The 24,751-nt window shown below is 39.9% G+C and overlaps 1 protein-coding gene across 8 annotated transcripts in view; it reads left to right on the forward strand.

The window, feature by feature from the left end:
- The first annotated feature begins 3,352 nt into the window (after positions 1-3,352).
- Positions 3,353-24,751, forward strand: part of HDHD2 (haloacid dehalogenase like hydrolase domain containing 2) — a 34,479-nt gene continuing 13,080 nt past the window's right edge. Inside the window, exons 1-5 of one of the 8 annotated variants that reach the window (XM_082698212.1) lie at positions 3,381-3,510; positions 4,496-4,839; positions 11,374-11,484; positions 14,900-15,108; positions 20,550-20,634. In XM_082698212.1, coding sequence (XP_082554338.1) covers positions 11,384-11,484; positions 14,900-15,108; positions 20,550-20,634 — 395 coding nt within the window. In that variant the 5' untranslated portion in view covers positions 3,381-3,510; positions 4,496-4,839; positions 11,374-11,383. Of the gene's footprint in view, positions 3,580-3,661; positions 3,859-4,495; positions 4,840-9,861; positions 9,906-11,373; positions 11,485-14,899; positions 15,109-20,549; positions 20,635-24,751 lie in introns of those variants that run through there. The other 7 variants (XM_082698215.1, XM_082698213.1, XM_082698216.1 and 4 more) reach the window with 7 other exon arrangements.

The following is a 24,751-nucleotide window of genomic DNA, read 5'->3' on the forward strand; positions in this document are numbered from 1 at the left end:
CAAAGAGATGTACCAGGGATTCTTAGTTGATTATCTGGCTCATGTGAGTAACTAACATATTTGGCAGCTAGAAGCAATGTTCTTTGGCCTTACAAAGATCCGATTCATGCGTCCAAGTTTAAGTTATTGAACAGGTTCAATACATGCAGTTAATTGAGAGCACTCCCATTTCTCCACAGACCATTCAGAATTTTTAAAGGAAAGAAAAGAGACCTTGGCCTGATGCCATTTTCTTGTAAAACTTCACAGCACACCTTCATGCTCATTTAGTGGCAGGATACTGTCCGAGTTCAGACTCCAGTGGAGAGCAGTCGTAGCATGGCAGGATCAGAGTATTGTGTAGCAAAGTGGGTCTGAGGAAACTGAAGCACTGAATCTCAAAATCTGTCATCTCTGGAGGCCACTTAACACAATGCTAGCTTCAGTGCCTGAAGGTCTGTAAGCTTTCGCAGGTTAGCCCTGATGTCCCCAGAGCAGAGATTCGGTAACCACGGTATCTTACTTAGTTGACAGTAACTTCAGTGTCTGCTTGCCTGCCCACATCCTCCCCCTTGCCATTCTCGTTAACAGTTGGTGATCATTCTAGATTCCAAATCTCCATGATGTTTATGGTCCTAATGTATGCTGACCTTGTGTCTATATTCCTCTGACCTATCTCATGAAGGATCTTGGCTCAAGTGTAGATGTTAACCAAACGTATACCCTGATCCTTAGTTAAATACAGTTGTTTTCAAGTATTGATTATTAATGGTAGAACCAGATTTCAAAAGGGTAACACAGAACTATAATGCCCCACTATTTGAAACAGATGAGAGCAGCCTACTTATTTCTAGTTGAAACAGGGATGCAAAGGCCCATTGTTTTAACCTCCACCCCACTCTTGTCATCCTTTCTAAGGTCCTTCCACAAAACTCCCCCAAGTTTTTGAAAACATAGTTAAAATGAGTATCTTAAAAAAAAAAATCCCAGCTTTAGAGGAGGAAGTGTGATCTGTAGTCTACTGGTATATGCTATCACTTGAGTGTATAGGTACTCATCAAGGGACTTGAGAGAAAGCAATATATTTGAATAGTAAAAAGAGTGGGAGGCAGGATATTTGTAACATGTTGAGCAAAACCTTTTATCATGACTTAAGACAAACTTCCTAAGACCTCAATTGTTTTCTGTTGTTTCATCTGTAAAACTGGTCAAGAATTATTTCAGAACAGAAATCTGCTCCAGGTGATTTTTATATGTATACCTTTTCCAGGTCACTAACCTTTGATGCTAGGTGTACCTCAACCAAAGAGATGTTCTCCCAAAGTAAATGTTTTTAGTGAAATAAATTACTTTCTCGGTGCCTCATAGTTTCAAAGTTATTACCAATAAAATTTTGATACTAAGCAAAATGGGATTATTTTTTGCTGAAATTTTTCTTGGCCCGATTGGTCATTAGATGCCAGATATTGTGAAAACATTCTGTGCAAGGACTTCAGACGCATAATGGCCAGTGTCCAAGGGTATCACTCAAGGTGAGTTGTGGAATCCTGCTGTTTTTGTTTCAGTTCTGGCACTGCTTTCTTTACTCCCCCTTTGTGTTTTAGTACCATCTTTATCTTTTCCAAATTCAGCCCCTCCTTTTTCCTTTTTTGTCAATAACTGAAAATTTTTTTTCAGTATTGAAGTATAGTTGGTGTGTAATGTTAATTTCAGGTGTATAACAGCGATTTGACAGTTCTGTACATGATGCAATGCTCACTCCATGAGTTTAGTCACCATCTGTTTAGACATCCCATCCCTCTTGACTCATCTTGGCCTTTGGCAAGCAAAAGCACTCGAGTCAAGAAGGAAGCCATTAGTCCTGTTCAGTCATGCCACATTATAGTCACTGACACCATCACTTACACTACCAAACTGCCCAAGCCTGAAAGTTAGTAGTTACCTTTTTTTTAAAAGATTAGTTATTTCACAGAACGAGACACAGCAAGAGAGTGAACACAAGCAGGGGGAGTGGGTGAGGGAGAAGCAGGCTTCCTGCTGGGCAGGGAGTCGGATGGGCTCGATCCCAGGACTCTGGGGTCATGACCTGAGCTGAAGGCAGGTACTTAACGACTGAGCCCTCCAGGTGCCCCCTTAGTAGTTATCTTGATGCCTACCTCTCCCTTACCAATTCAATCTCTCACAATTTCTGTTTTACCTCCTAAGATCTCCTGAATTTGTCTGCTTTGTTTCCCCACAATTTAGTGCAAGAATTGCTCTTGTAGCCCTGCAGTAGCTTACCTGGTCTCCTGTACAACTTGGTCCCTCTCCCATCCATTCTCCATACTGCAGCCAGAGTATTTAGAAAAATGCAAGTCTTAACATTATGCACTTGCTTAAAATCCTTCAGTGCTGTTTTAGTTCGCAGCTCTTCGTTCTGAAGGGGAAACTAGGAGCAGATTCCTTTTCCTTTAACCAAGTATGCCCTTACATAAAAAACAGACTTAACAAATATGAATAAAACAAAAACAACCTTCAGACCGCGTGCGGAGGAAAAGTAGAGGGTCGCTAGTCCAAAGAACGTGTTCTAGCTCACAACATAGGCTGCAGCCCTGGGCAGAGGGGGTGTTGGATGGGTTCTGGTAGCCCCCAGGCAAGGAGTTCCATATGTGCAAACCAGAGTGTGTATCCTACTAAGTCAGACTGCTCCAGAAAGTTTTTCATTTAGTCGTTTTCATAGAGAATGCATAAGATGACCACATCTGCACTCAAGAAGTTTTACTTATTTGAAGGCAGCCAATGTGGATCAGAGACTCCCAGTAGGTGCGTGGGAGAGGAGCAGTGAGGGAGATGGTTACACGCCACCTCAAGATACTGCTCCACTAGGGACGATAGGCAAGGCCTGGGGTTGCTCTCTAACGAGAGGCAGGATGGGAGAGTTGGCAGCTTAAGGTTTTGGAACAGCTGATGTAGGAAAAGAGGAACCTCGTTGCCTGAGGTAGGGGTTAACAGCTGCAAATGCCAGATGCTATTCAAGTAGCAAAGCATAAAATGACTTAAGAGATCGGATATTTCACAGAAAGCATCACGGAGTTAACTTCCAAGTTACACCTCGAGAATGGGCATGAAGTGGTGCAGCGAGAGAGGGTGGCGGCAAAGAAAGGTACTCAGTACTTGGTTCACCAATGGGGCTGCAGAAGGGTAAAGAGCTGCTGAGCGAAGACAGAGGTTTCGTTTATCCTGCTACACCTGGGGCTAAGCAGGCCGTGCCCTTCAGGGAGCGGGTCTTAAGAACAATTTTTACACCTCCAAAGTGGCAAGGAGCAAGCCTACACTCTAGAGTGAGGGCCCGCAACCCGGAAGCAGCCAAGGGCGGATGGGGCGGAGTTGGACGGGGGAGAGGCGGGACTTCCGGTGCGGCTGTCGGCCCAGTTTCCGGCGTCTAGCGGCTGCTTGCCTGCCTGGACTGGCCTTGAGGACGTTGCGGACGGCAGGGTTGTGCTGACTTTCCTGGTAGCGGGGCTTTTGCTGAGGACGGCGTGCGGAGCAGGGGTGAGGAGCCGCTCTGGGACGGGCGACTTCCCACCCGTGCGAAGCCTGCGTTTCTTTGTGAAGTGCTGGGTGCGTCTCCAGGCCACCCCCCTCCTGGGCCGCGGACCAACCCGCGCTCGCGCTCTGAGATGACGGTCCCACCCCTCCGGGCGGGGGCGATTCCCGTGGCCGCTGGGCCGGCGCGCATGCGCGGAGTGATGCTCCGAGCGCTTCCGTGGGGCCGCGGGGCTTGGGGGCGGTGGTGGTGCGGGGCTGTTTGTAGTCCTGGAGCACATCGCGATTCTGGTGTGGTAGACATCCCACGGGACCTGCCCCCTGGACTGTTTTTCGAAGCTGATATCCCTTCCGGTCAGTCTGGCCAGGTCCTGGATTTTGCAGTGGGGCGGAGTGCAGTGACCAGTCCTGAGGCCCTCCATCCAGGAGGTGGAGGAGCTCGCAGTTGTTAGTGCTGAAAGACCTTTGTTCCTGGAATCCTCCCGGTCAGCTGAGACCGGGATTCATGAATTGGATTAACTCACAAGCCCATACTGAGCGGTCAGTAGTGCCGCGGAAAAGGTCACAGCAGCTCCTTTCCTCATAGAGCTTAACACTTTGGACCGAGTGATAAGTGGAGTGATAGGAGCAAGCTAGGAGCTCCTGGCCCGTCCTTGGGCGAAAGGAGTTGCACTCGGGAATGCCAGAGGAAAGGATGCTAATCTGAGACCTATAAACTGCAGTTGTCCAGGAGAAAGGAGGATGTAGGGGACAGGTGTGGTAGAAGTCAGAAAACAAAAGGATTTCCAAAGTCCAGCGATGAGGGAGGTAGAGTATAGGGCTGGTAGCCGCCTGCAGTGCTGTGGAACTTGGGCGTCGAGTAGAGGGGAAGGAGTTGGAGAGGTGAACCCAGGGCTCCTCACAGCAGGGTTCATTGTTAAGACTTTTCCCTGAGGACCTTGTAGAGCAACTGGAAGTTTTTTTGTTTGTTTGTCTGTTTGTTTGTTTTAAGATTTACTTATTGACAGAGACAGAGGAGAGGGAACACAAGCAGGGAGAATGGGAGAGGAGAAGCAGGCATCCCGCAGAGCTGGCAGCCCTGTGTGGGATTGGATCTGGGGACCCTGGGACCTTGACCTGATCCTGAGGCAGACGCTTCAGGACTGAGCCACCCAGGCGCCCCCAACTGGAAGATTTTTAACTGGATGGTGACTGAAAACTAGTGTCATTTATGGAGTGCATACAATGGTTCCAGACTTTTTCACCAGAAATACATAGGGAAGAAAAGAGAGTTAGTATTCCCCAGGAGGTCTAGGAGGCATATCCTGAAAAGCCCCAACTTCGCAGGAGAAAATGGTTTGTTGAAAACTCTTGTCTTAAATATTTATTCAAGATTTGAATGATATGCCAAAGTATAGACTTGGTTTGGTAGAAAATGTTTTCTCAAATTCTCAGTTTATTCTGAGGCTTTAGGACTTTGTGTCATATGTATCCTGTGATTTCTGTTGGCCTTGACGTGTGCCTCAGATTCTCTCCCCTCCCCCCACATACTTAACCCAGCCTTTCTGTGTGCACAGCAGTGTTCACAACACGTGTTACTTTCTGTAATTGACCTGTCAACCCCTAGAGTTGGGTGTAATTCTTTCTACTTTAGTAATGAAGAGCCGGAGGCTGAAAGGTTAAGAAAGTTGCCTAGGTTCACACAGCTAGTGAGCTGACATTCAAACCCAGCCATGTGCAGCCCCTTCGTTCTTGGACTTCGCTAAACTACTTCGCTTCAGGTAGTGGATTTAGGGCTAGAAATAAGATTTGAAGCAAAGAAGACACTTAGGGAGTTGTTCAAATAGGCTAGATGAGAGGTAGTTTCAAAACCAAGATCGTTTTATGGGGTGCCTGGGTGGCTCAGTGGGTTAAAGTCTCTGCCTTCGGCTCAGGTCATGGTCCCAGGGTCCTGGGATTGAGCACCGCATCAGGCTCTCTGCTTGGCAGGGAGCCTGCTTTTCCCCTCTCTTTCTGTCTGCCTCTCTGCCTACTTGTGATCTCTGTCTGTCAAATAAATAAATAAAATCTTTTAAAAAAAATAATAAAAAAAACCAAGATCGTTTTAGTAATTATGGAGAGAAGTGAGTGGATTCAAAAGAGGCAGAGCTGAGGTGACTTGGCATTTGATTGTGTGGGAGGAAGGAGTGGGAGAGGCTGGTGGCTACGTCTGGATTGCTGGGATGGCCATTCCCTCATAAGGATTGTAGGAAAGAGCAGCTTGGAGGGTAAAGAGGGCTTGCTGTCCTGAGATGCACCACGATATTCAAAAGGAGATGTCCTTCTGAAGTATCTTGAAAAGTTCCTTTTGGTGTGAGAGAGAATTTACTTTTCTTCTCTGCGCTGAATATGGGCCATTCATTATCAGCTATTGATGGCTTTCTAAGTTAAATCTCCTATAACCTGTTCAAACTATGGGAGACGGTGGGACATGGACCCAAGAAAAAGGACATGGACTACTTCCAAAGCCTTTGCCTGTTCTTTGGAGGTGACACATGTATTTTACAATTATGTTTTATCAAATACTGACCTGTAGATCAACTAACAAGTATTATAGGGATTCAGACGAGGTCATGGCAGAAGTGGCCATGACCTATACTGGGGCTAATTAAGGAAGTGTGTTTTGAGGTTTGAGTGGGGCATCTCAGTTTTGTTTTGTTTTGTTTTGTTTTTCTTCTAGACCTGTCAGTCACTCTCAGATATGTAATGCTCCAGAGAGCATTTTAGGATTTAAAAGTTATGTTCTGTGGAACTGATGAAAGCAAAAATAGCCTTTTAAAATGCTTTGGTAACATTAAGCCTATGTGGATACTTCAATAAGGATTAATATTATCAGTATTTATTATGACCATTTGCTGGCTCTAGCTGTACAGGTTTTTTTCTTTGTTGTTTTTTTTAACTGCAATGTCTTTTGTTGTCTGTCCAGTCTTGTTTATATTTTGTTCTTTATTACCTTCAGAGTTAACATTTTTTATTGAGTATAGATGGTGCCCATTTTTCTACTGGTTGTTTGTCTTAATATTTATAGTTTATATTTTCTGGATTTTGGTCCTTCCTCACATGTAGAGAAAATTTGTTTTTCATTCTGTATGTTTTCACTCTGTTTCTCTCTTTCCAGTACTTTTAAAAACTCTTTTCCAGTAATTGAATTTATCTGCCTTTTCCTTTATGGTTGGTGCTTTTTATATCTTTTTTTTTCCTAAGATTTTATTTATTACTTATTTGACAGAGAGAGTCACAGCAAGAGAGGGAACACAAGCAAGGGGAGTGGGAGAGGGAATAGCAGGCTTTCCGTTGAGGAGGGAGCCCTATGTGGGGCTCGATCCCAGGACGCTGGGATCATGACCTGAGCCGAAGGCAAAAGCTTAACCGACTGAGCCACCCAGGCTCCCCGGTGCTTTTTGTAGCTTAATAAAAAGCCATTCCGATTCTCAAGTCATGAAGATATTCTATCTAAAAGTTTTACAGTTTTGCCGTAAACATGCAGTCATTTAATCTACCTGGGAAAAAATTGTGTGTGGTGTTATATGGGAGTGCAGTTTAATTTTTTCTGACACCATTTTGTTGACCACATCATTCTTTCTTCATGTATCTGGAATTACCTCTGTCATGTCCGGTTTCTACACATGGGATGGGGGTCTTTTTCTGGATTCTCTCTTCTGTTCCGGTGATTACTTTGTCTCCTTATGTGCTAATACCACAACATCTTAACTAATTATGAGACCTCATTAATCAAATTTGTATATTAAGTAAAGCAAGGTCCCACCTTCTTTTTCTTCTCCAGTCTTGGCTGAAGTATGTTGGTTATCTCTGGCCATTTGCACTGATGTCTAGCTTTTAGAATCAGCTTACCAAGTTCCACAAAACATTCTTTGAGATAATGATTTAAATTGCCCTGAGCCTAAATAGATCATTACAGGGAAAACTGACATCTTTACAATATTGGGTCTTTTAATCCATGAAAATGGTACATCTATATATTTAACTCATTTTTTGTGGCTTTCATTGAAGTTTTTAAATTTTGACCTAAAAATGTCGACATCATTAGACTTTCCTGGTTACTTTACATTTTATGACACTGTTGCAAGTAATATTTTTAAATTTGTTTTCTAAATATTTTTAGTGACATAGAAATGATAATGATTTTTAATATTAATTGCTATACTTTCCTGCTGGTTCAGCATCTTAAATTTTTGTATATACACTCATAACATGTATGAATAGCAATAGTTTTCTCTTTTCCAGTTCTTATACCTTGTTTTTCTTGCCTGACTACACTAACTAGGATATGATTTACACTGTTAAGTGGAAGTGGTCTTAGTAACATCCTTGTGTTATTCTTATCTCTAAGATGTTTCCAGTATTACTGATAAGTCTAATGTTGGCTGTAGGCTTTTGTAGTTAGTCTTTATCAGCTTGTAGAAGTTGCCTGCCATTTTTATGTTGCTTAGAGTATTTTAGTATGTATAGGTGCTGAGTTTTATCAAATGCTTTTTTTGCATGAATTGATATGATCAGACATTATTTTACTTCTTTCATTTGTTAATGTGGTAAATACAGTGATTGGTTTTCTAATTTAAACCAACCTAGTATTAATAGGATAACCCCAATTTGGTAATGAATTTTTTATTATATGTTACTAGATGGGCAGTTATTTTCTTTCAGCACACTGAAAATACTATTCTAATGTGTTTTGGTTGTCATCGTTGCTAGTGTGAAGTCAGCTATCAATCAGTCTCTTGGGTCTTTGAAAGTAATGTATCTTTTCCCGTGGCTGCCTTCAGGATCTTTTCTTTGCTTTCAGTATACAGCAGTTTAGATAATGGACTTCTTTTTATTTTGCTTGGAGTGCGTTGGGCTTTCTCAGTCTGTTTTGCACAGATTTTCAGTCTTTTATTCATTAAACTTGCAGGCCTTATCCAGTGGATTTGTCTGATAATCACATTTATCACAGGAGCCCTTACAGGACAGCTTTATGCTCGGTTGTTTCTGCAGGTTCTTCTCCCTTATGGTCCTTGTTTCTTTAGGTTACGTGCTCATTGTGCTTAGAATTTTATTTTATTTTATTTTATTTGTGGGATTTCTTTGCTATTTGGGCTGAAAGTCATATCTTGGGGAGGATTTGCATTTGCTTCAGCAGGCACCTGCTAGTCAAGGTCATTCTAATTAAAATCTTGAAGGTTCTCTGAGGACTTACCTTCGATGATGTGAGTTTAGTCTGCAGACTGGGTCCAGGGCTGGCTTATGTTTCCACATTCTCTGTAGCACTTTCTTCCTTTAACTCTTTGGTCCAAGTTTCATAGCAGTTGGTTTTCTTGTCGCCTGAGATGGTGGAGTGGGAGTGCCAGTGATGGTTTATTTCTGGCTCATCCTTACAGGGAAGGCTCTGCACTTAGATTGGGAGGATCTCTTTCTTCAGGTGGGCTCTGAGTTTTATTTTGTATTCCCTGAAGGGGCCAAGGAGTTGGGGGACTCAAGGTAACCTAGTGTGGGCAGATGCTCTTAGGGCCAAAACAGGCTGTGGTATTCTGCTCATCTTCTGGTTTGTTACTTTATTCAGATCTAAGAAATCCTTATTTTCTTCCTTACTCCTTGAAGCTTTACATACATGCACGCATGCGCGCGCACACACGCACACACATATACATACATATGCACCCTTGAACAGCATGTGTTGGAACTGTGCTGGTCCACTTACATGATTTTATTTCCCATAAATACAGTATAATACTGTAAATGTATTTTCTCTTCCTTACAATTTTCTTAACATTCCCTTCTCTAGCTTACTTTATTGTAAAAATACAACATACAATACATACAACATACAAAATATGTGTTAACCTAGTGCTTATGTTATTCATAAGGCTTCCGGTCAACAGCAGTCTGTTAAAGCAGTTAAGTTTTGGTGGAGTCAGAAATTATACTTGGATATCCAGCTGTGCAGGGGTCAGCATCCCTAACCCCTGTGTCATTCAAGGGGTGTGTGTTTGTGTGTGTGTGTGTGTGTGTGTGTGTGTGTGTGTTAATCTAGTATTGTTAGGTTTCATTTGGAGCATTAATTTGGTCACTTAGCCAGCTATATTATAGGAAGCCCAAGTCCAAGAATGAGTTGTTTTGTTTGTTTGTTTGTTTTTATTTGTTTTTTTTTTAAGCAAAGAAGCATACCAGAGTTTATTCATCCACAAATACATATTTACTTTTCAAAGGAGTCAGCATAGGAGATTACAAGTTTCTGCCGTTGCCCAAGATATATTTAGAATCTTTTTTTTGGAATTGGTTTCAGAGCTGTAACATAATCTTTTAAATATCTTTATTACCTATATTTTTCATCCTTTAAAGGTGAAACTTGGGCTTACCAAAGGATCCAGCAACCACACTCCTAGGTATTTACCCAAATAAATGGAAAACTTCTCTTAACGCAAAAACCTGTGCATGGTGCTCGCTTCGGCGGCACATATACTAAAAACCTGTGCATGAATGTTTATAACTGCTTTATTCAGGATCATTGAAAACCAAAGAGACCAAGGTAAAATTCAACCAGAGAATGGATAAACTGTGGTATATCCACATTGTGGGGTACTATTCAGTAACAAGAGGGATGAGCTTTATTGATTCTAGCAAAAACATGGATGGATCTTAAATGCATTTTGCTAAGTAAAAGAAGCCCACCTCAACAAGCTACATATTCTATGATTTTATTGATAGGACATTCTGAAAAGGAACAAGGGACAGAATAACAATTGTTGCCAGGAGTTGGTGGAGGGGAGAGTAGGTGACTATAAAGGAGGTACACAGGGGACATTATAGAGGGATGTCTTTTATACTTGTTTGTATGTCGGAAATATTTTATTATTATAAAAACAAAAATGGAAGAAAAAATGAATAAGCTTAAAAAAACTAAAAATGAAGTCCCATTCTCTTCTCTTTAGTTTCCCTACTGTTCTCATCCACTCTGTAATTTTTAAACAGTACATATACCTTATATGCCTTTGTATATATGATGTAGCTCATAATAAGAAAATTTTAAAGGGGAAAAAATGCAGAAGGAAAGTTGAATGTGGTTAAGGTAGGGGAAACATCTCCTGACTAAAATTACTTTATAGCTTGAAATTTCCTTCTCAGTGACCTGTGAACACTGATATCTCCTTGATTACATATACCATATCAGGCTATCATGGTGGAGATGGGCAAGCAGAACATTTCCTTCCTTCCTTCCTTTCTTTTTAAAGATTTTAAAAATTTACTCATATATAGAAAGAGAGTGTGCACACCTGCATGTAAGCAGAGGGAGGGGCAGAGGAAGAAGGGGAGAGAATCTCAAGCAGACTCCACCAGAGCCTGACGTGGCTCTGTCTCTCGACCCTGAGATCATGACCTGAGCCAAAGACAAGAGTTGGACACTGAACCGAGTGAGCCACCCAGGCGCCCCTCAGCACTTTCATCATATATAGTAAAAGATGAAAAAGATTTTGCCCATGATTTAAGGCTTCCATTCACCCATTCTTCAGAGTACATTTGCTCATATTTAAAATAAATTTTTGAATGAATTGTTCCACCAAAGAATTATTTTAAGAAATCTGAAAGTAAATAGTAACTTCTCTTTTATTATTCCCCTTCCTATGGTTTTAATTCAAGATTTTTTTTTTTAAGAAAAATCAAACATTATAGAAGATCTATGGATCAAATTTTAGATTTTTTTATTTTTTAAAACAATTTTTTTTTTCCTAAAAGAATCAGCTTAACATGAAGCAGTATTTTTCTGGATATGAATGATATTTTTGAAGACTTACCAGTTTTTAATTGTCCATTGTTTCCTAAACTGTATTTTTAATTTCATTTGCTCTCTCCTAGGGAATGAAGGATGGCAGCACGCCGTGCGTTAAAAGCTGTTTTGGTGGATCTCAATGGCACACTTCACATTGAAGATGCAGCTGTGCCAGGCGCCCAGGAAGCTCTTAAAAGGCAAGCTATTCTCCAGGTTCAGCTGACAAATATGTTTGTAAGTGCCATTTTACCAAGGCAGATCATTAGCTAAATGGATGGCCTTACGATGGCATTTCACCAGCTTACCATATATACAGGAACTGCCTTGGGTTTAGCTAGAAGATGTATGCACTGTAATATCCTCCAAACACTGTATTCTAAACCTTTATTAGGTTTGGCCTTTTGATCTAGTGCTTTTGTTCTTTGTGTGTGTGTGTCTTTATCTAACTCAGTAATGTAAATTTGGGAATAAAAACTTAAGATTCTAAAGTATGGAATAAATACCCATTGGAAAATCACAAATGAATCCTGGAATCACAAAATGAAACACACACATACACAAAGGCATAGTTCTGCCTACTCCCTTCACCCAGAATTTAGCATTGAGTGTGCAACTGCTTGAGTAAAATTTAGTAAGAGGCTTGAAATTTTATATTGCTTTCTGTCAGCTACATATAATGCTTTTGAAGGCTAGAGACTAGCTTACATTTCTCTCTCTCTCTTTTTTTTTTTAATTTGAAATACAACTTTACTCTGATTCTAAATGAAGAGGAATGGGAATGACAGTGACAGACGAGATTACGCCAGTGGATATTGTGATGGGATTAGAGCAGTCTCATATCTGAAACTCAGGAGGGTATGGTTGCATTCCAAAACAGCTAAATATGCAGGTCCAAAAAAACGAAGGTACTTTTTAAACGACCACATTCACTCCAAAGCCCATTCATCTCCTTCAGCATCCAAAGCTTAAGCACGTGTCCAGCTCGGCTGTATTATAAAGTGGCAGACATGTTGCACCACTGACATCATAGGACAGTTATCCTAGAACTAGACTTCTGCCACTGGGCTTCAGCTACCATTCTTCTTCTGTTCTCACCCCGGGGTGCAGGTGTCTGAGCAGCCTCCGGCTCGTGCTCTTCCTGTGCTGGCTGAGCTGGCTCCGTGTCCGCCACTGGTGGGGCAGCAGCAGACATGGCCACACACCCACATAGCACATTGGCATGTTTTCACACCCTCGGACCAGATCTCTATGCCAGTTAGGCACATTCTTGTAAGTAATCCTTGGCGTTACATCAAATATTACAGTGGCACCCTGGGCTTGGACGTCACAGCCATCTCTCAGCCCACCAGATTTCTCCTGATGAGCCGTATCCCATACATTGAACTTAGTAGGTCCTCTGCTGGTATGGAACATGAAGGGATGGACCTCAACACCCAGGGTGGCTCCATACTTCTCAAATTCAGTCTGATGATGTTTCATGAACATAGTTTTTCTGGTACCACCATTGCCTGCCAACACAAGTTTGAACTGGACTTGGGGTTCTCCTTGGGCAGCCATCGTGCTGGTACTTCCAGAAGCATCTCTGGCTGTCTGACTGAGCTCTTCTATTTCTGATGTATCAATCACAGTACTTAACACAAGTCTACATACAAACTGGGGACATGGGAAAAGTTTATTAAAGTGAACCAAATGTGTTTGCTTCTGAGTTCTGAAAAAGATACTCATTGATATGACATAACTAATAATGTTACTAAGTACTTTCATCCTGAAATAATTTAGGGAAGTTTTCAGAAATCAGCAGTAATGAGCCTGTGGTGCTTATCATTTTCCAACCTGAAAATATTCATAGTACGCTGTTAATTCAGAAAATATCGTGACCAGGGTCACAGGGCCAGGTAGTAAAGCAAAAGAGTGACACAGACTTTGGACTCTCCAGGAGCTTATTTCCCATTGGGGGAATCAGTAAACATGAAGAGGCTTTTGTATCTGGTAGACTTCAGTTGGAATCTCTCAGTTTTGTTAGAATTATGGTATCTGTTAGAGGTGGACATGTTTAAAACCAAAAGAAAACCCATTGTAGGGTTGGACTTTCTCTTGACAGAGTTTCTCTCCTAGGTAGGATTTCTAGGGAAAAGGATGCCTGTTGTTCAGTCCATTCTACTGGGTAAGAGCTTTTGCTGCTTAGATGATGAGCTTTCTACTGTGGATCCAAAGAATTTCTTTCTGGTGAACAGTGGACAACATTTCTAAGTTGCCCAATAAGCTGTGAGCCTGCCAGTCTTGGGGAATGGGAGTCTACACACTATTCTCTTACTGGCACTGCAGGCTTTCCATCCCAAAGAAATCACTGTACTCTTGTCATTGCTGGTTTGTGTTTCTGTGGATACAAAAGAAACTAAGGGAAGTTGAAGGACTAGTCAAAAGAAAAGTGTTTTTAAAAATCCTCATTAAAAGTGATGTGGTAATTTCCATTCTTATACTGGTTCATTTTTAATTATGTTGATGGTAGTTATGTTGAAGTCATCAGTTTCTTTTGAGAGATAAATCACCAAATTTAATGTGTTTTTCAGAAAAGCTATCACACAGATATTATACAGATAATCATGATTACAGTGAACCATTTAATCAAGGAAATGTATTTAATGTTCTTTGGGTGAATAGTTAAAAATGTTTTTTCTGATTTATTTGCTTGCTTGTTTTAAATTGTTAGTGCTGTTATGTTTTGTGTCCATTCAAGAGAGGCATAAAATAAAAAGCAACAGGGTATCGATACAAAATTTTAAATTGTGGTTAAATTAAAATTATTTGTGGATTTTAGATTAAAATACTTTAAGGCTAAGAAAATAATTTCCATTTTTAAAGAAAGTTAGACTATCACAAATTCTCTCTCTGGCTGCCAGTTTAGGTTCCAGGAGCAGATCACGGAATTAAAACAATCCTGTATGTAGGTAGTTCAAGGGGATAACAAGTTTAGGTCTGTACAACTGGAATGTTTCTTTGAGCATTCCAGATAGTTTCTGTTAACTTAGTAACATATTGAGGGTTTAGCCTGACTCTGATTGACTGCTAAGAAGGAATAAGCATACTGAAGTGTCCCCTGTTCTCTTCACATAGGAGTTCAGAAGTTGTACCACAACATAGATCTGAGTTGCCCATGGGCTCTACTGACCCCCTTCTGTGCAGAGCTGAGCAGTCACTTAACTCCTGGCTTCTGTTGTCCGGTCTTTAAGAGAACGCTGCACTAGTAGATAATCTCTAAAATAACTTTCTCTTTCATAATCTGTGAGTATAGTGGTTACTAAACTCTGTTTTGTTTTTTCATTTCTTTACTAAAACCCTGAGGTAAAACTCAGTTTCAGAAGGCCTTCAGAGAGGTAGATATACATAGCTTTTACAGTTAGACGGTGCAGCCTTCGAAGATGAAGCAGTCCACAGGGTGCAGATGGTTTGTAAAAATCTGGATAGGTTACAAAAACAAGCTTATTGGCCATAAAAATATTGGCTTGGTGACTTACTCTTCATTTTCTGACCTCTGGCATGTTTTTGTAAATCCGGTTTTATGGGGCTAGAGTGTAAAAGCTGCTTGTTGACCTATGAATTTGACTTTCCCAGGTTGCGTGGAGCTTCTGTAATGGTTAGGTTTGTGACCAATACAACCAAAGAGAGCAAGCAAGACCTACTGGATAGGTTGAAAAAATTGGAGTTTGATATCTCTGAAGATGAAATATTCACTTCGCTGACTGCAGCCAGAAATTTAGTAGAGCAGAAACAAGTTCGACCCATGCTGCTTGTGGATGATCGGGCGCTCCCTGATTTCAAAGGTAGGGGACATTTGGAAATATACAGAAATTGGTTCCTCACATTTGCTTCTAAGTCATTCTTAAAACTGGACATTAAAACATTCTTAAAACTGGACATTTTGTCAGATTTCCTCTTATTATTGAAATGGTCAACAGATAGTTTTAATAAGTTCATGTTTCTCAAATCTGGTTTCTTTGTTGTTGTTTTTAAGATTTTATTTATTTATTTGACAGAAAGAGCAAGAGAGGGAACAAAGCAGGGGGAGTGGGAGAGGGAGAAGCAGGATTCTTACTGAGCAAGAGGCCTAATGCGGGGCTTGATCCCAGGATCCTGGGATCATGACCTGAGCTGAAGGCAGACGGTTAATGACTCAGCCGCCCAGGCACCCCTCTCAGACTTCTTTTGACTACATGCCACAATATGCACACATAATATAGTAACCCAGTAGATAAGTATTTGTGTTTATGTGTGTTAAACAATACTTACTCCTACTATATGAGATGTACTCCATTTTCTGTTTGGTTTACTTTATTGTTTATTTGAATTTGATGCTGCTTAGAGCCCTCCAAATTAGCTTCTTAATCTGCTAATGGATCATGGCCCACAGTTTGAAAAAACACAGGTTAGAATCACTTTATGTATTATAATCCTCAATCCAGGAGCCACTGTATTAATTTGATTAAATGAAATACGTTAGAATCTTACATTTTATTTCAGTTTTAATGGAATTAATATGATCTCATTTATAAATGATTGATTATGAGTAGTTTCTGTTTATGATGGGTTTGGCTTTTGAGGCTGATGAATAAATCTTAATAATATTGTGAAAAAAAATAAATATTCTGTATCATGTGAAGTTTTTACAATGACCATAAAATACTTTTAATCAAAATAAAATAAAACTTTTTTCTTTAAAAAAATTAACAGACCCTGGGAAAATATCCTGTTTTTTATGAAGCTTTGCCACATTACTTCTTTTTATAAATGATACTCAGAGTGAAATGACACAATATAGAAAAATGGATATAAGTACCTCATTATAAAATCTTACGATGATTTTACAAATAATGATGAGGGAAATTCAGCGTGACTATATTGTTAGGCAAAACCTCGAAACTTGTCCTATCAGGAAGTAGAACAGTGTATCAAGCAGAGTTATTATTTGAAACAGAAAGCCAACTTTGGCTGAACTAAACAGAAAATATATTTATTAAAAGAATCTGGGGCACCTGGGTGGCTCAGTGGGTTAAAGCCTCTGCCTTCAGCTCAGGTCATGATCCCAGGGTCCTGGGATCGAGCCCCGCATTGGGCTCTTTGCTCAGCAGGGACCCTACTTCCTCCTCTCTCTCTGCCTGCCTCTCTGTCTACTTGTGATCTCTGTCTGTCAAATAAATAAATAAAATCTTTAAAAAAAAAAAAAAAGAATCCGAATGCTGACTAGAATATAAAATGGAGCACCTCCTATGGAGAGGAATTTGGCATTAGCAAAACTGGGTATGAAGCAGAGCTGCCACTGGTAGGAATCCATCCCTAAGAGGTAGCTACAAAAATGCACCATGGCATGTGATTAGAATTGTTCATTATGGCCTTATTTGAAATAACAAAAGATTGGAAACAATATGAATGTTCATTGGAAGAGGCTGATTGTTTCAACTGTGATATGTCCCCAAAATGGAATGGCTTGTAGCTGGAAAATAAGGAAGGGCAAATTCTGTCTCCTGATAAGGAGTGGTCTTCATAGGATATATTAAGTGAAAAAGCAGGGTGTAGGAAACCTTACATATTTTTGTGTAAGAAAATGAGAGAGAAATGGATATGTGTTTGTCTTATATTTGTGAAAGGAATCTAAAGAAGAATACGTGGGAAACTAGGAAGAGTGATTATCTAAACAGGAGGAAGGAAGAAAGTGATAGGAGACAAGACTTCTCTGCAAGTACCTTGTTTATAGCGTTGCCTTTGGAACCATGTAAATGTTTTGCATGTTTGAAAGGTGGTTAAAAAGTAAAAAACAAGCCAGTCCCTGAAAACCAAAATCAAATTGGAACAAATAAATTTAATTCTGTATCGAGTTGGTGACATATTCACTCAGAGAAGAGACTTACTTCAAATGACTTTAAAATACAGTATTTTTAAAAAATACTTTATTTATTTAATTGACAGAGATCACAGGCAGGCAGAGCGTGGGAACCAGGGGAAGCAGGCTCTCTGCTGAGCAGAGAGCCCGATGTAAGGCTCGATCCCAGGACCCTGAGACCATGGCCTGAGCCGAAGGCAGAGGCTTAACCTACTGAGCCACCCAGGAGCCCCTAAAATATAGTATTTTGATGGTTCGTTCCATAGAGGGGTAAATTCTAAGGATAAAAGCACTGCAAAGGATGGCATGATACTGTATGTTGAAAACTCAAAAGACTCCACCCCAAAATTACTAGGACTCATACAGGAATTCAGCAAAGTTTCTGGATATAAAATCAGAATGCACAGAAATCAGTTGCATTTCTATACAATAGCAATGAGAGAGAAGAAGAGAAATTAAGGAGTCCCATTTACAGTTGCACCCAAAACCGTAAGGTACCTAGGAAAAAAACCTAACCAAAGAGGCAAAGAATCTATACTCAGAACTATAGAACTATAGTTCACTCAGGGAAGAAATTGAGGAAGACACAAAGACATGGAAAAACATTCCATGCTCGTGGATTGGAAGAACAAATATTGTTAAAACGTCTGTGCTACCTAGAGCAATCTATACATTTAATGCAATCGCTATCAAAATACCATCAACTTTTTTCACAGAGCTGTAACAAATAATCTTTAAATTTGTATAGAACCAGAAAAGACCCTGAATAGCCAAAGGAATATTGAAAAAGAAAGCCAAAGTTGATGGCATCACAATTCTGGACTTCAAGCTCTATAACAGAGCTGTGATCATCAAGACAGTATGGTACTAGCACAAAACAGACACATAGGTCAGTGGAACAGAATAGAGAGCCTAGAAATAGACCCTCAACTCTATGGTCAACTAATCTTAGACAAAGCGAGGAAGAATGTCCAGTGAAAAAAAGACTCTTGTCAAAAAATCATGTTGGGAAAATTGGACAGACATATGCAAAAGAATGATACTGGACCATTTCCTTACACCACCCACAAAAAGAGACTCAAAATGGATAAAAGACCTAAATGTGAGACAGGAATCCATCAAAATCTCAGAGGAGAACACGGGCAGCAACCTCTTCGACCTCAGCCACAGCAGATTTGTGCTAGACATGTCTCCAAGGGCAAGGGAAACAAAAGCAAAATGAACTATTGGGACTTCATCAGGATTAAAAGCTTTTGCACAGCAAAGGAAACAGTTTACAAAACCAAAAGATAACTGACAGAATGGGAGAAGATATTTGCAAATGACAGATAAAGGGCTAGTATCCAAAATCTATAAAGAACTTACCAAACCCAACACCCAGAGAACAAAGAATCCAATCAAGAAATGGGCAGAAGACATGAGCAGACATTTCTGCAAAGAAGACATCCAGTTGGCCAACAGACACATGAAAAAATGCTCAGCATCACTAACCATCAGGAAAATACAAATCAAAACCACCTCATACCAGTCAGAATGGCTAAAATTAACAAGTCAGGAAATGACAGATGCTTACAAGGATGCAGAGAAAGAGGAACCCTCCTACACTGCTGGTGGGAATGCAAGTTGGTGCAGCCACTCTGGAAAACTGTGTGGAGATTCCTCAAAAAGATGAAAATAGAGCTACCCTATGACCCAGCAATTGCAGTACTAGGTATTGACCCCAAAGATACAAATGTAGTGATCTATCGGGGCACGTGCACCCTAATGTTTATAACAGCAATGTCCACAATAGCCAAACTATGCAAATAACCCACATGTCCATCAACGATGAATGGATAAAGACATGGTGTATATAAATATATATACAATGGAATACTCCTCAGCCATCAAAAAATGAAGTTTTGCCATTTGCAACAATGTGGATGGAACTAGAAGGTATTAGGCTAAGCAAAATAAGTTGATCAGAGAAAGACAATTATCATATGATCTCACTGATATGTGGAATTTAAGAAAAAAAAAACAGGATCATAGAAAAAGAGAGGAAAAATAAAAGACAATGAGATGAGAGGGAGACAAACCACAAGAGACTCTTAATCATAGGAAATCAAACTGAGGGTTGCTGGAGGGGATAGAGGGATGAAGGGGTGGGATAACTGTGGGTGATGGATGTTAAGGAGCCTATGTGATGTAATGACACTGGGTATTATATTAGACCGATGAATCATAGACCTCTACCTCTGAAACAATAGTACATTATATGTTAATAAAAAATTAACTGCAAAGAAATCTTAAACTGCATTTAGTAGTCTTAGTGTTGTTAGTAATGTAGTTAGTTATTATTTTAAATTATAGATACAAGATAAAACAAAGTAGTAATTACTAGTATTACTAGTATTGGTACCCGTGATTTTATGTATAAGTGAAAAGAGATAAGAATATAAAAATCAAATAAGCCGTGTATTACCAATTTTGAATTAAAAATACCATTATCAATTCCCTTTTTCTCTTAAAAAAAAAAATTCTCTAGATCTTGCACTGCAAAGGCCTAGAAGCAGTGACAGCCAGTGCTTGCTGGTGGTGTACTACCATTTCTGAACTACTCAGTATTTGTGGCTACTAGTAAGGAGGAAATTGGAAATCTGGGTATCTGCTCTCTATTTCTTCCCCTTCCATTTTGGTGGACTCTGTGATGATGCTTCAAGGCAGGCAGTGAGAGAGGCAAATAGGAATTGGTATATAGATAATCTGCAGAACCTTTAATCAGACCTTTAATAACCGCGATGGTGAATGCACTTGTTCAGTTGTCATATCTAAGGTTCTGTTACCAGATACCAAGGCCTTAAAATAATGATAGAATAATATTTGTGGAACTGAGAGTAGATGAGGCATTAAGTAAAAAACTGTAGAATCTACGGTGCACTCCTTATTTATCATGAGTGTGTTAACCTCAGCTCTGTCAATTAGAAAGTCTAATTTCCCTTGCTCTTGGACTTTTAGTCCCTTATCAGTTGCTATTGATCTGATAGCTCATAGAGAACTCGTGGCTGTTCTTGTTGATTGTATTCAGTAAAGCTTTTAAAAGTTAGAAATTGTCCCTTGTTTGAGAGCATCAAGTTGTAAGTTTCCATTGGGATCTTCTGATTACTGAGCATTGTGACATAGTGGAAAAGGAATATGCAGAAATACTAGAAAATTAAAAATAATGAAAACAAACTATTTAAAGTATTGCTTATACCTCCAAAGTACTTTGGGCAGAATAATCTCTCAAATTTCAGATTATGGCTATAGCAAAAATTTGTATTTCATTGACTAAAGCTATTTTATTATAAAATGTATCATTACTCTTAACTGCACTTTTCAATAATTACATATTTTTTCCATTCCCAGGAATACAAACAAGTGATCCCAATGCTGTGGTCATAGGATTGGCACCAGAACATTTTCATTATCAGATACTGAATCAAGCATTCCGGTAAGTCTCTAGCTATTTATTTTTCATCTGATCATATGCTCCTCTCTTCCCTTCCTGAGTCTCTGTCATGTAAGGTGATAGATGTATTTCACTTTCTGGCCACCCAAATTGTACATGAGGGTAGATGCCTTCAAGATCACTTCAAGATCAACATTAAATCATATTTATTACTATCTTGCTTAGTTTTTAAGAAATAATCAATATGTTATAATGTGATGATCATTGGGGTTTTTCTGGTTTGTAGAATCAATACCCTGGGGCAGAAATTCATAATAATACTGCAGCTCGGAAGTTAGCAATTTTGTAATGGAATCCAAGTCCATCTGCCTGGTGGGGAGCAAAGCCAGTCCCTGAGACATCAGGTTTGCAGCAAGGAAGGAGTTTATTTGAGAAGCAGCCAAAGGAAGAGACTGGAGGATAAGCTTCCAATCTGCTTCCTCAAAGGGGGAGAGAACAAGGGTTTTATGATCAGAGGGCTTGAGATTCCGTACATAGTGCTGAAAAGGGCAGGGAAACTTACATGACTCTTCATGAGAAAAGATGGACTGTGATCACTGAGCAAACATAGATGTAACATCCCATGTTCACTTCGGGGTTAAATGGGGTTAAATCTCCCCAGGATGGGGCAAAATTCAACCCCAGAAGGTTATCTTGGGACAAAGAGTAGAAGTGGTTATGGGCAGGCTCTGAGAACTGGTATAAACTGAATGGGGTTTTGGCCTCCTTATCTCAGGGTAGGAATGCTGGGCGTGGCTTTTCCTAGTCTGGAACCCTGTCAGATGACCTTGAGTCCAGGCTTCTGGAGAGACAGCTAGTGGATATATTAGTAGGATCTGAAAATATGTAATGACTGATGAGGGAGCAACAGGTCTCTGAAAAACAAGCTTTAAACTTTCTGCTCATTTTAACCTCATTCATCCTGTGGGAAAGAGTTTCAGTTTTATCTTTTATTATCATTCCTTTGATTCTCCATGGACTATGCTATTGTCTGAAGGTAGGTATATCATCCCGATTAATGCTCCAAAAACAATACACACAATTTCTTCCTCTAGTGATAGTCTAGGGTTTGGAGAGAAGTTGACACATTTGACCACACTTTCAAAGAAACTATTTGATAAGTGATAGGTGATCGTGGTAGTCGGAACTGGGATGGTGGCAGTAAGGATGAAGGAGCAGATTCAGGTCGTGTCAACATGACTTGATGGATGGTTGGGTTTAGGGGTGAGGAAGTCCAGTGAATCAAGGCTGATGTCCAGATTTCTAACCTGAGCACATATGACAGAGACACCCCCTGTCGGGATTCAGGAGGTGATAAGTTTAGGTTGGGGCTGTGTGTCCTTTGGGGTGTTTAACTGGAAATGTTCCCATGGCTGCCAATAGAAATGTGGGGAAATACAACATGGAAAATGTTCTGAATCTTCACTTGTGTGTCCATTTTGGTTACATGAACTTTGCACTGGCTGCTTCAAAAGGAAGACAGCATCCTGGTTCTTACACTTCAGATAAATTGGAGCAGAATCTACCCACAAATATGCTCTAGAGGGAGACTGATTTTTTTTCCCCTTAGATTTTTTATTTTTCATCTTTTTTAGTTCTTGTCAAGCCATTAAACTGTGTAATTTGCCTTTCAGTTTATGACGAGTTCAGTAGTTCTAAATATTGCATCAGGATATACTGAACTTGTGTAAAAAAATTTTGTAATGGTTTGGTAAATTGTTGGTATTTAGTTACTAAGAATGCCTTAAAAACATCATTTTCTTACTAGTATGAAGATTTGTAAGAATCATTCTGACATACTTTTTTTTTTTTTAAAGATTTTATTTTTATTTATTTGACAGAGAGAGATCACAAGTAGGCAGAGAGGCAGAGAGAGAGAGAGGAGGAGGAAGGCTCCCCGCTGAGCAGAGAGCCCGATGCAGGACTCGATCCCAGGACCCCGAGATCATGACCGAGCCGAAAGTAGCGGCCCAACCCACTGAGCCAACCAGGTGCCCTCATTCTGACATACTTGATGTAAAAATCATTTCTTGATGTAGATGTCCAGTAGTCAGAATGTTTGCAGGAAAGTTTAAAACTCACTGCAGGGTTCAGACATCTGGGCTCATTATTTGCTGCTGATCTTGGAAATCTTTGTGGCCAAAAATAGCACTTTGGGAGTAACCACCTTTTCTCTTTGTATGAATATTTATTTTAGATCCTTGGTTAATAAAAACCTTGGCTACTTAATGCACTTTTATTTGTGACTCTCTTACCCATCACTGTGATAGTCAAGCCTTTGTTTAAAAGAAACACTCACTTTTCATAGTTGTTCGGTATCCGTTTGCTGTACGTATTTCCTGAAGATCCATTGCTGTGGTGCACTGCTTGAAGATACACTTTGGGGTGTCTGGTAGTAAGATTCTTCTTGCTTCACCTACTTCAGTTATCCTCCTTTAGCTTCTTGGGTTGGGGGGAGGAGGGTGGATTATCTAGCTGCTCCTTAAGTAAGGTTTACTGCTATGCCAAAATCAGTTTTCATGTAAAATGGAGAATCTGCTATGATTTCTTACTTTTGAACTTAACCCACTATCTTTTATCCATTTCTTTAACCACAGAATTCAAGGAGAGGGTATTGATTGATTTTAGTTGGTAATTTGGGAAGGACATATTTAATAGGAAGTTGGGAGGTCTCTGTCTTAGATGAATACTAGACTCAGGGTAATAAAAATGTATGTTGACATAATACTGACTTTGTAATTGCTCGGATGCTGTCTAATTAGTACACTTCCCTAACCATATCGATTTTTTTAAACACTACATTTTAAAGCATTACAGTGCACTTATAGGTCAACTCTAATTTCACAAATGCACTTAACAGCTGGGTGGAGAATTAACAGAAGGATTTTAGGTCTTGCCCTTCTTTGCATATTGATGTCTCCACAGAGACTGTGCCTTCCAACCAATGACTACAGCTGTTTGGATTGTGTGTGGCAAATATAGACATCTCAAATAAACCACTGATTAGTTAAATTACTATTCAGGTTGATAATGAGAATAAACATTGGATTTTAAACCCCGTTGCATCGCTGCCTTGAATAACAGCTTCGGGGCAATCACCCTGAGGCAGACACATCAACCTTCCACATTACACTGCCTCTTATTTACTGTGTTTTGAATGGGTAAACCCATACATAAATGTATGTAAGCCCCAAGCACATACACGCACACACATACATAGTACAGCCTGTCTACAAATGTGTCTTAAATGTCTGAATGAAAATGAAAAACCTGAATTTAAAGAATTGATTTTGGGGAAGGATAAGAACCAGCTATAGGGAATAGAGATGCTTGGGTTTGGGTTCTAGAAGGCATTCAAATGCTAAGAGCCATGGATGGCTTTTCCCCTTTTATCTAACACTGAAAGATACAAAGTGTAATATAAGGAACACTCATATGCCTGTCAGTCAGTTTAAGAAATACAAACTGTCAGCACATTTGATAGCCCCTGCGTGTATGTTCCTGACTTTACCACCTAAGACCCAGAAATAACCACAGTCATGAATTCTGTGTTGATTATTGTCATATATTTCTTTGCACTTACCGCATACAGCAGGTATCCCTTCACAACATGTAGTAGTATTTTGTGCGTGTTTTACTTTATCAGTGTGCTTTATCCCCTGGTAATACTGTTGGATTCATCACCACGAATATCCCCAGCTCCAGTACATTCATTTGCACAGCTGTAGTACTTGCTTGTGGCAAGGTCTCTTTTCATCTGCTGACCTGAGTAAGAAACCTAAAGTTTAAGCATTTTAGTAATGGACCAATTATAATTAAGCCTGATGATCTCTATTAGGAGAAAGGCTGCTGGGTAAACAGATCACTTAATAACAGATCACTTAACTTAGTCACAAGAATAAAAAAAAAAATCAGCGTAAAAGTAATTTTCAAAAGTCTTCATTGTGGATAAGTTTAAATGCTCAAAAAAGAAGAGAAAAAATAACATTACTTGTAATCCTGCTACGTAAAGAGTGCCCCAGTTAATATGCTAGCACGTAGCTCATTTGTTTCCATGTCCATAAATACCAGATAAAAATGAGAATATATGTATACTCTAGGTTCACTGGCTAACTCCACT

The sequence above is a fragment of the Mustela nivalis genome, assembly GCF_964662115.1.
Source record: "Mustela nivalis genome assembly, chromosome: 14".
Lineage (NCBI taxonomy): Eukaryota > Metazoa > Chordata > Mammalia > Carnivora > Mustelidae > Mustela > Mustela nivalis.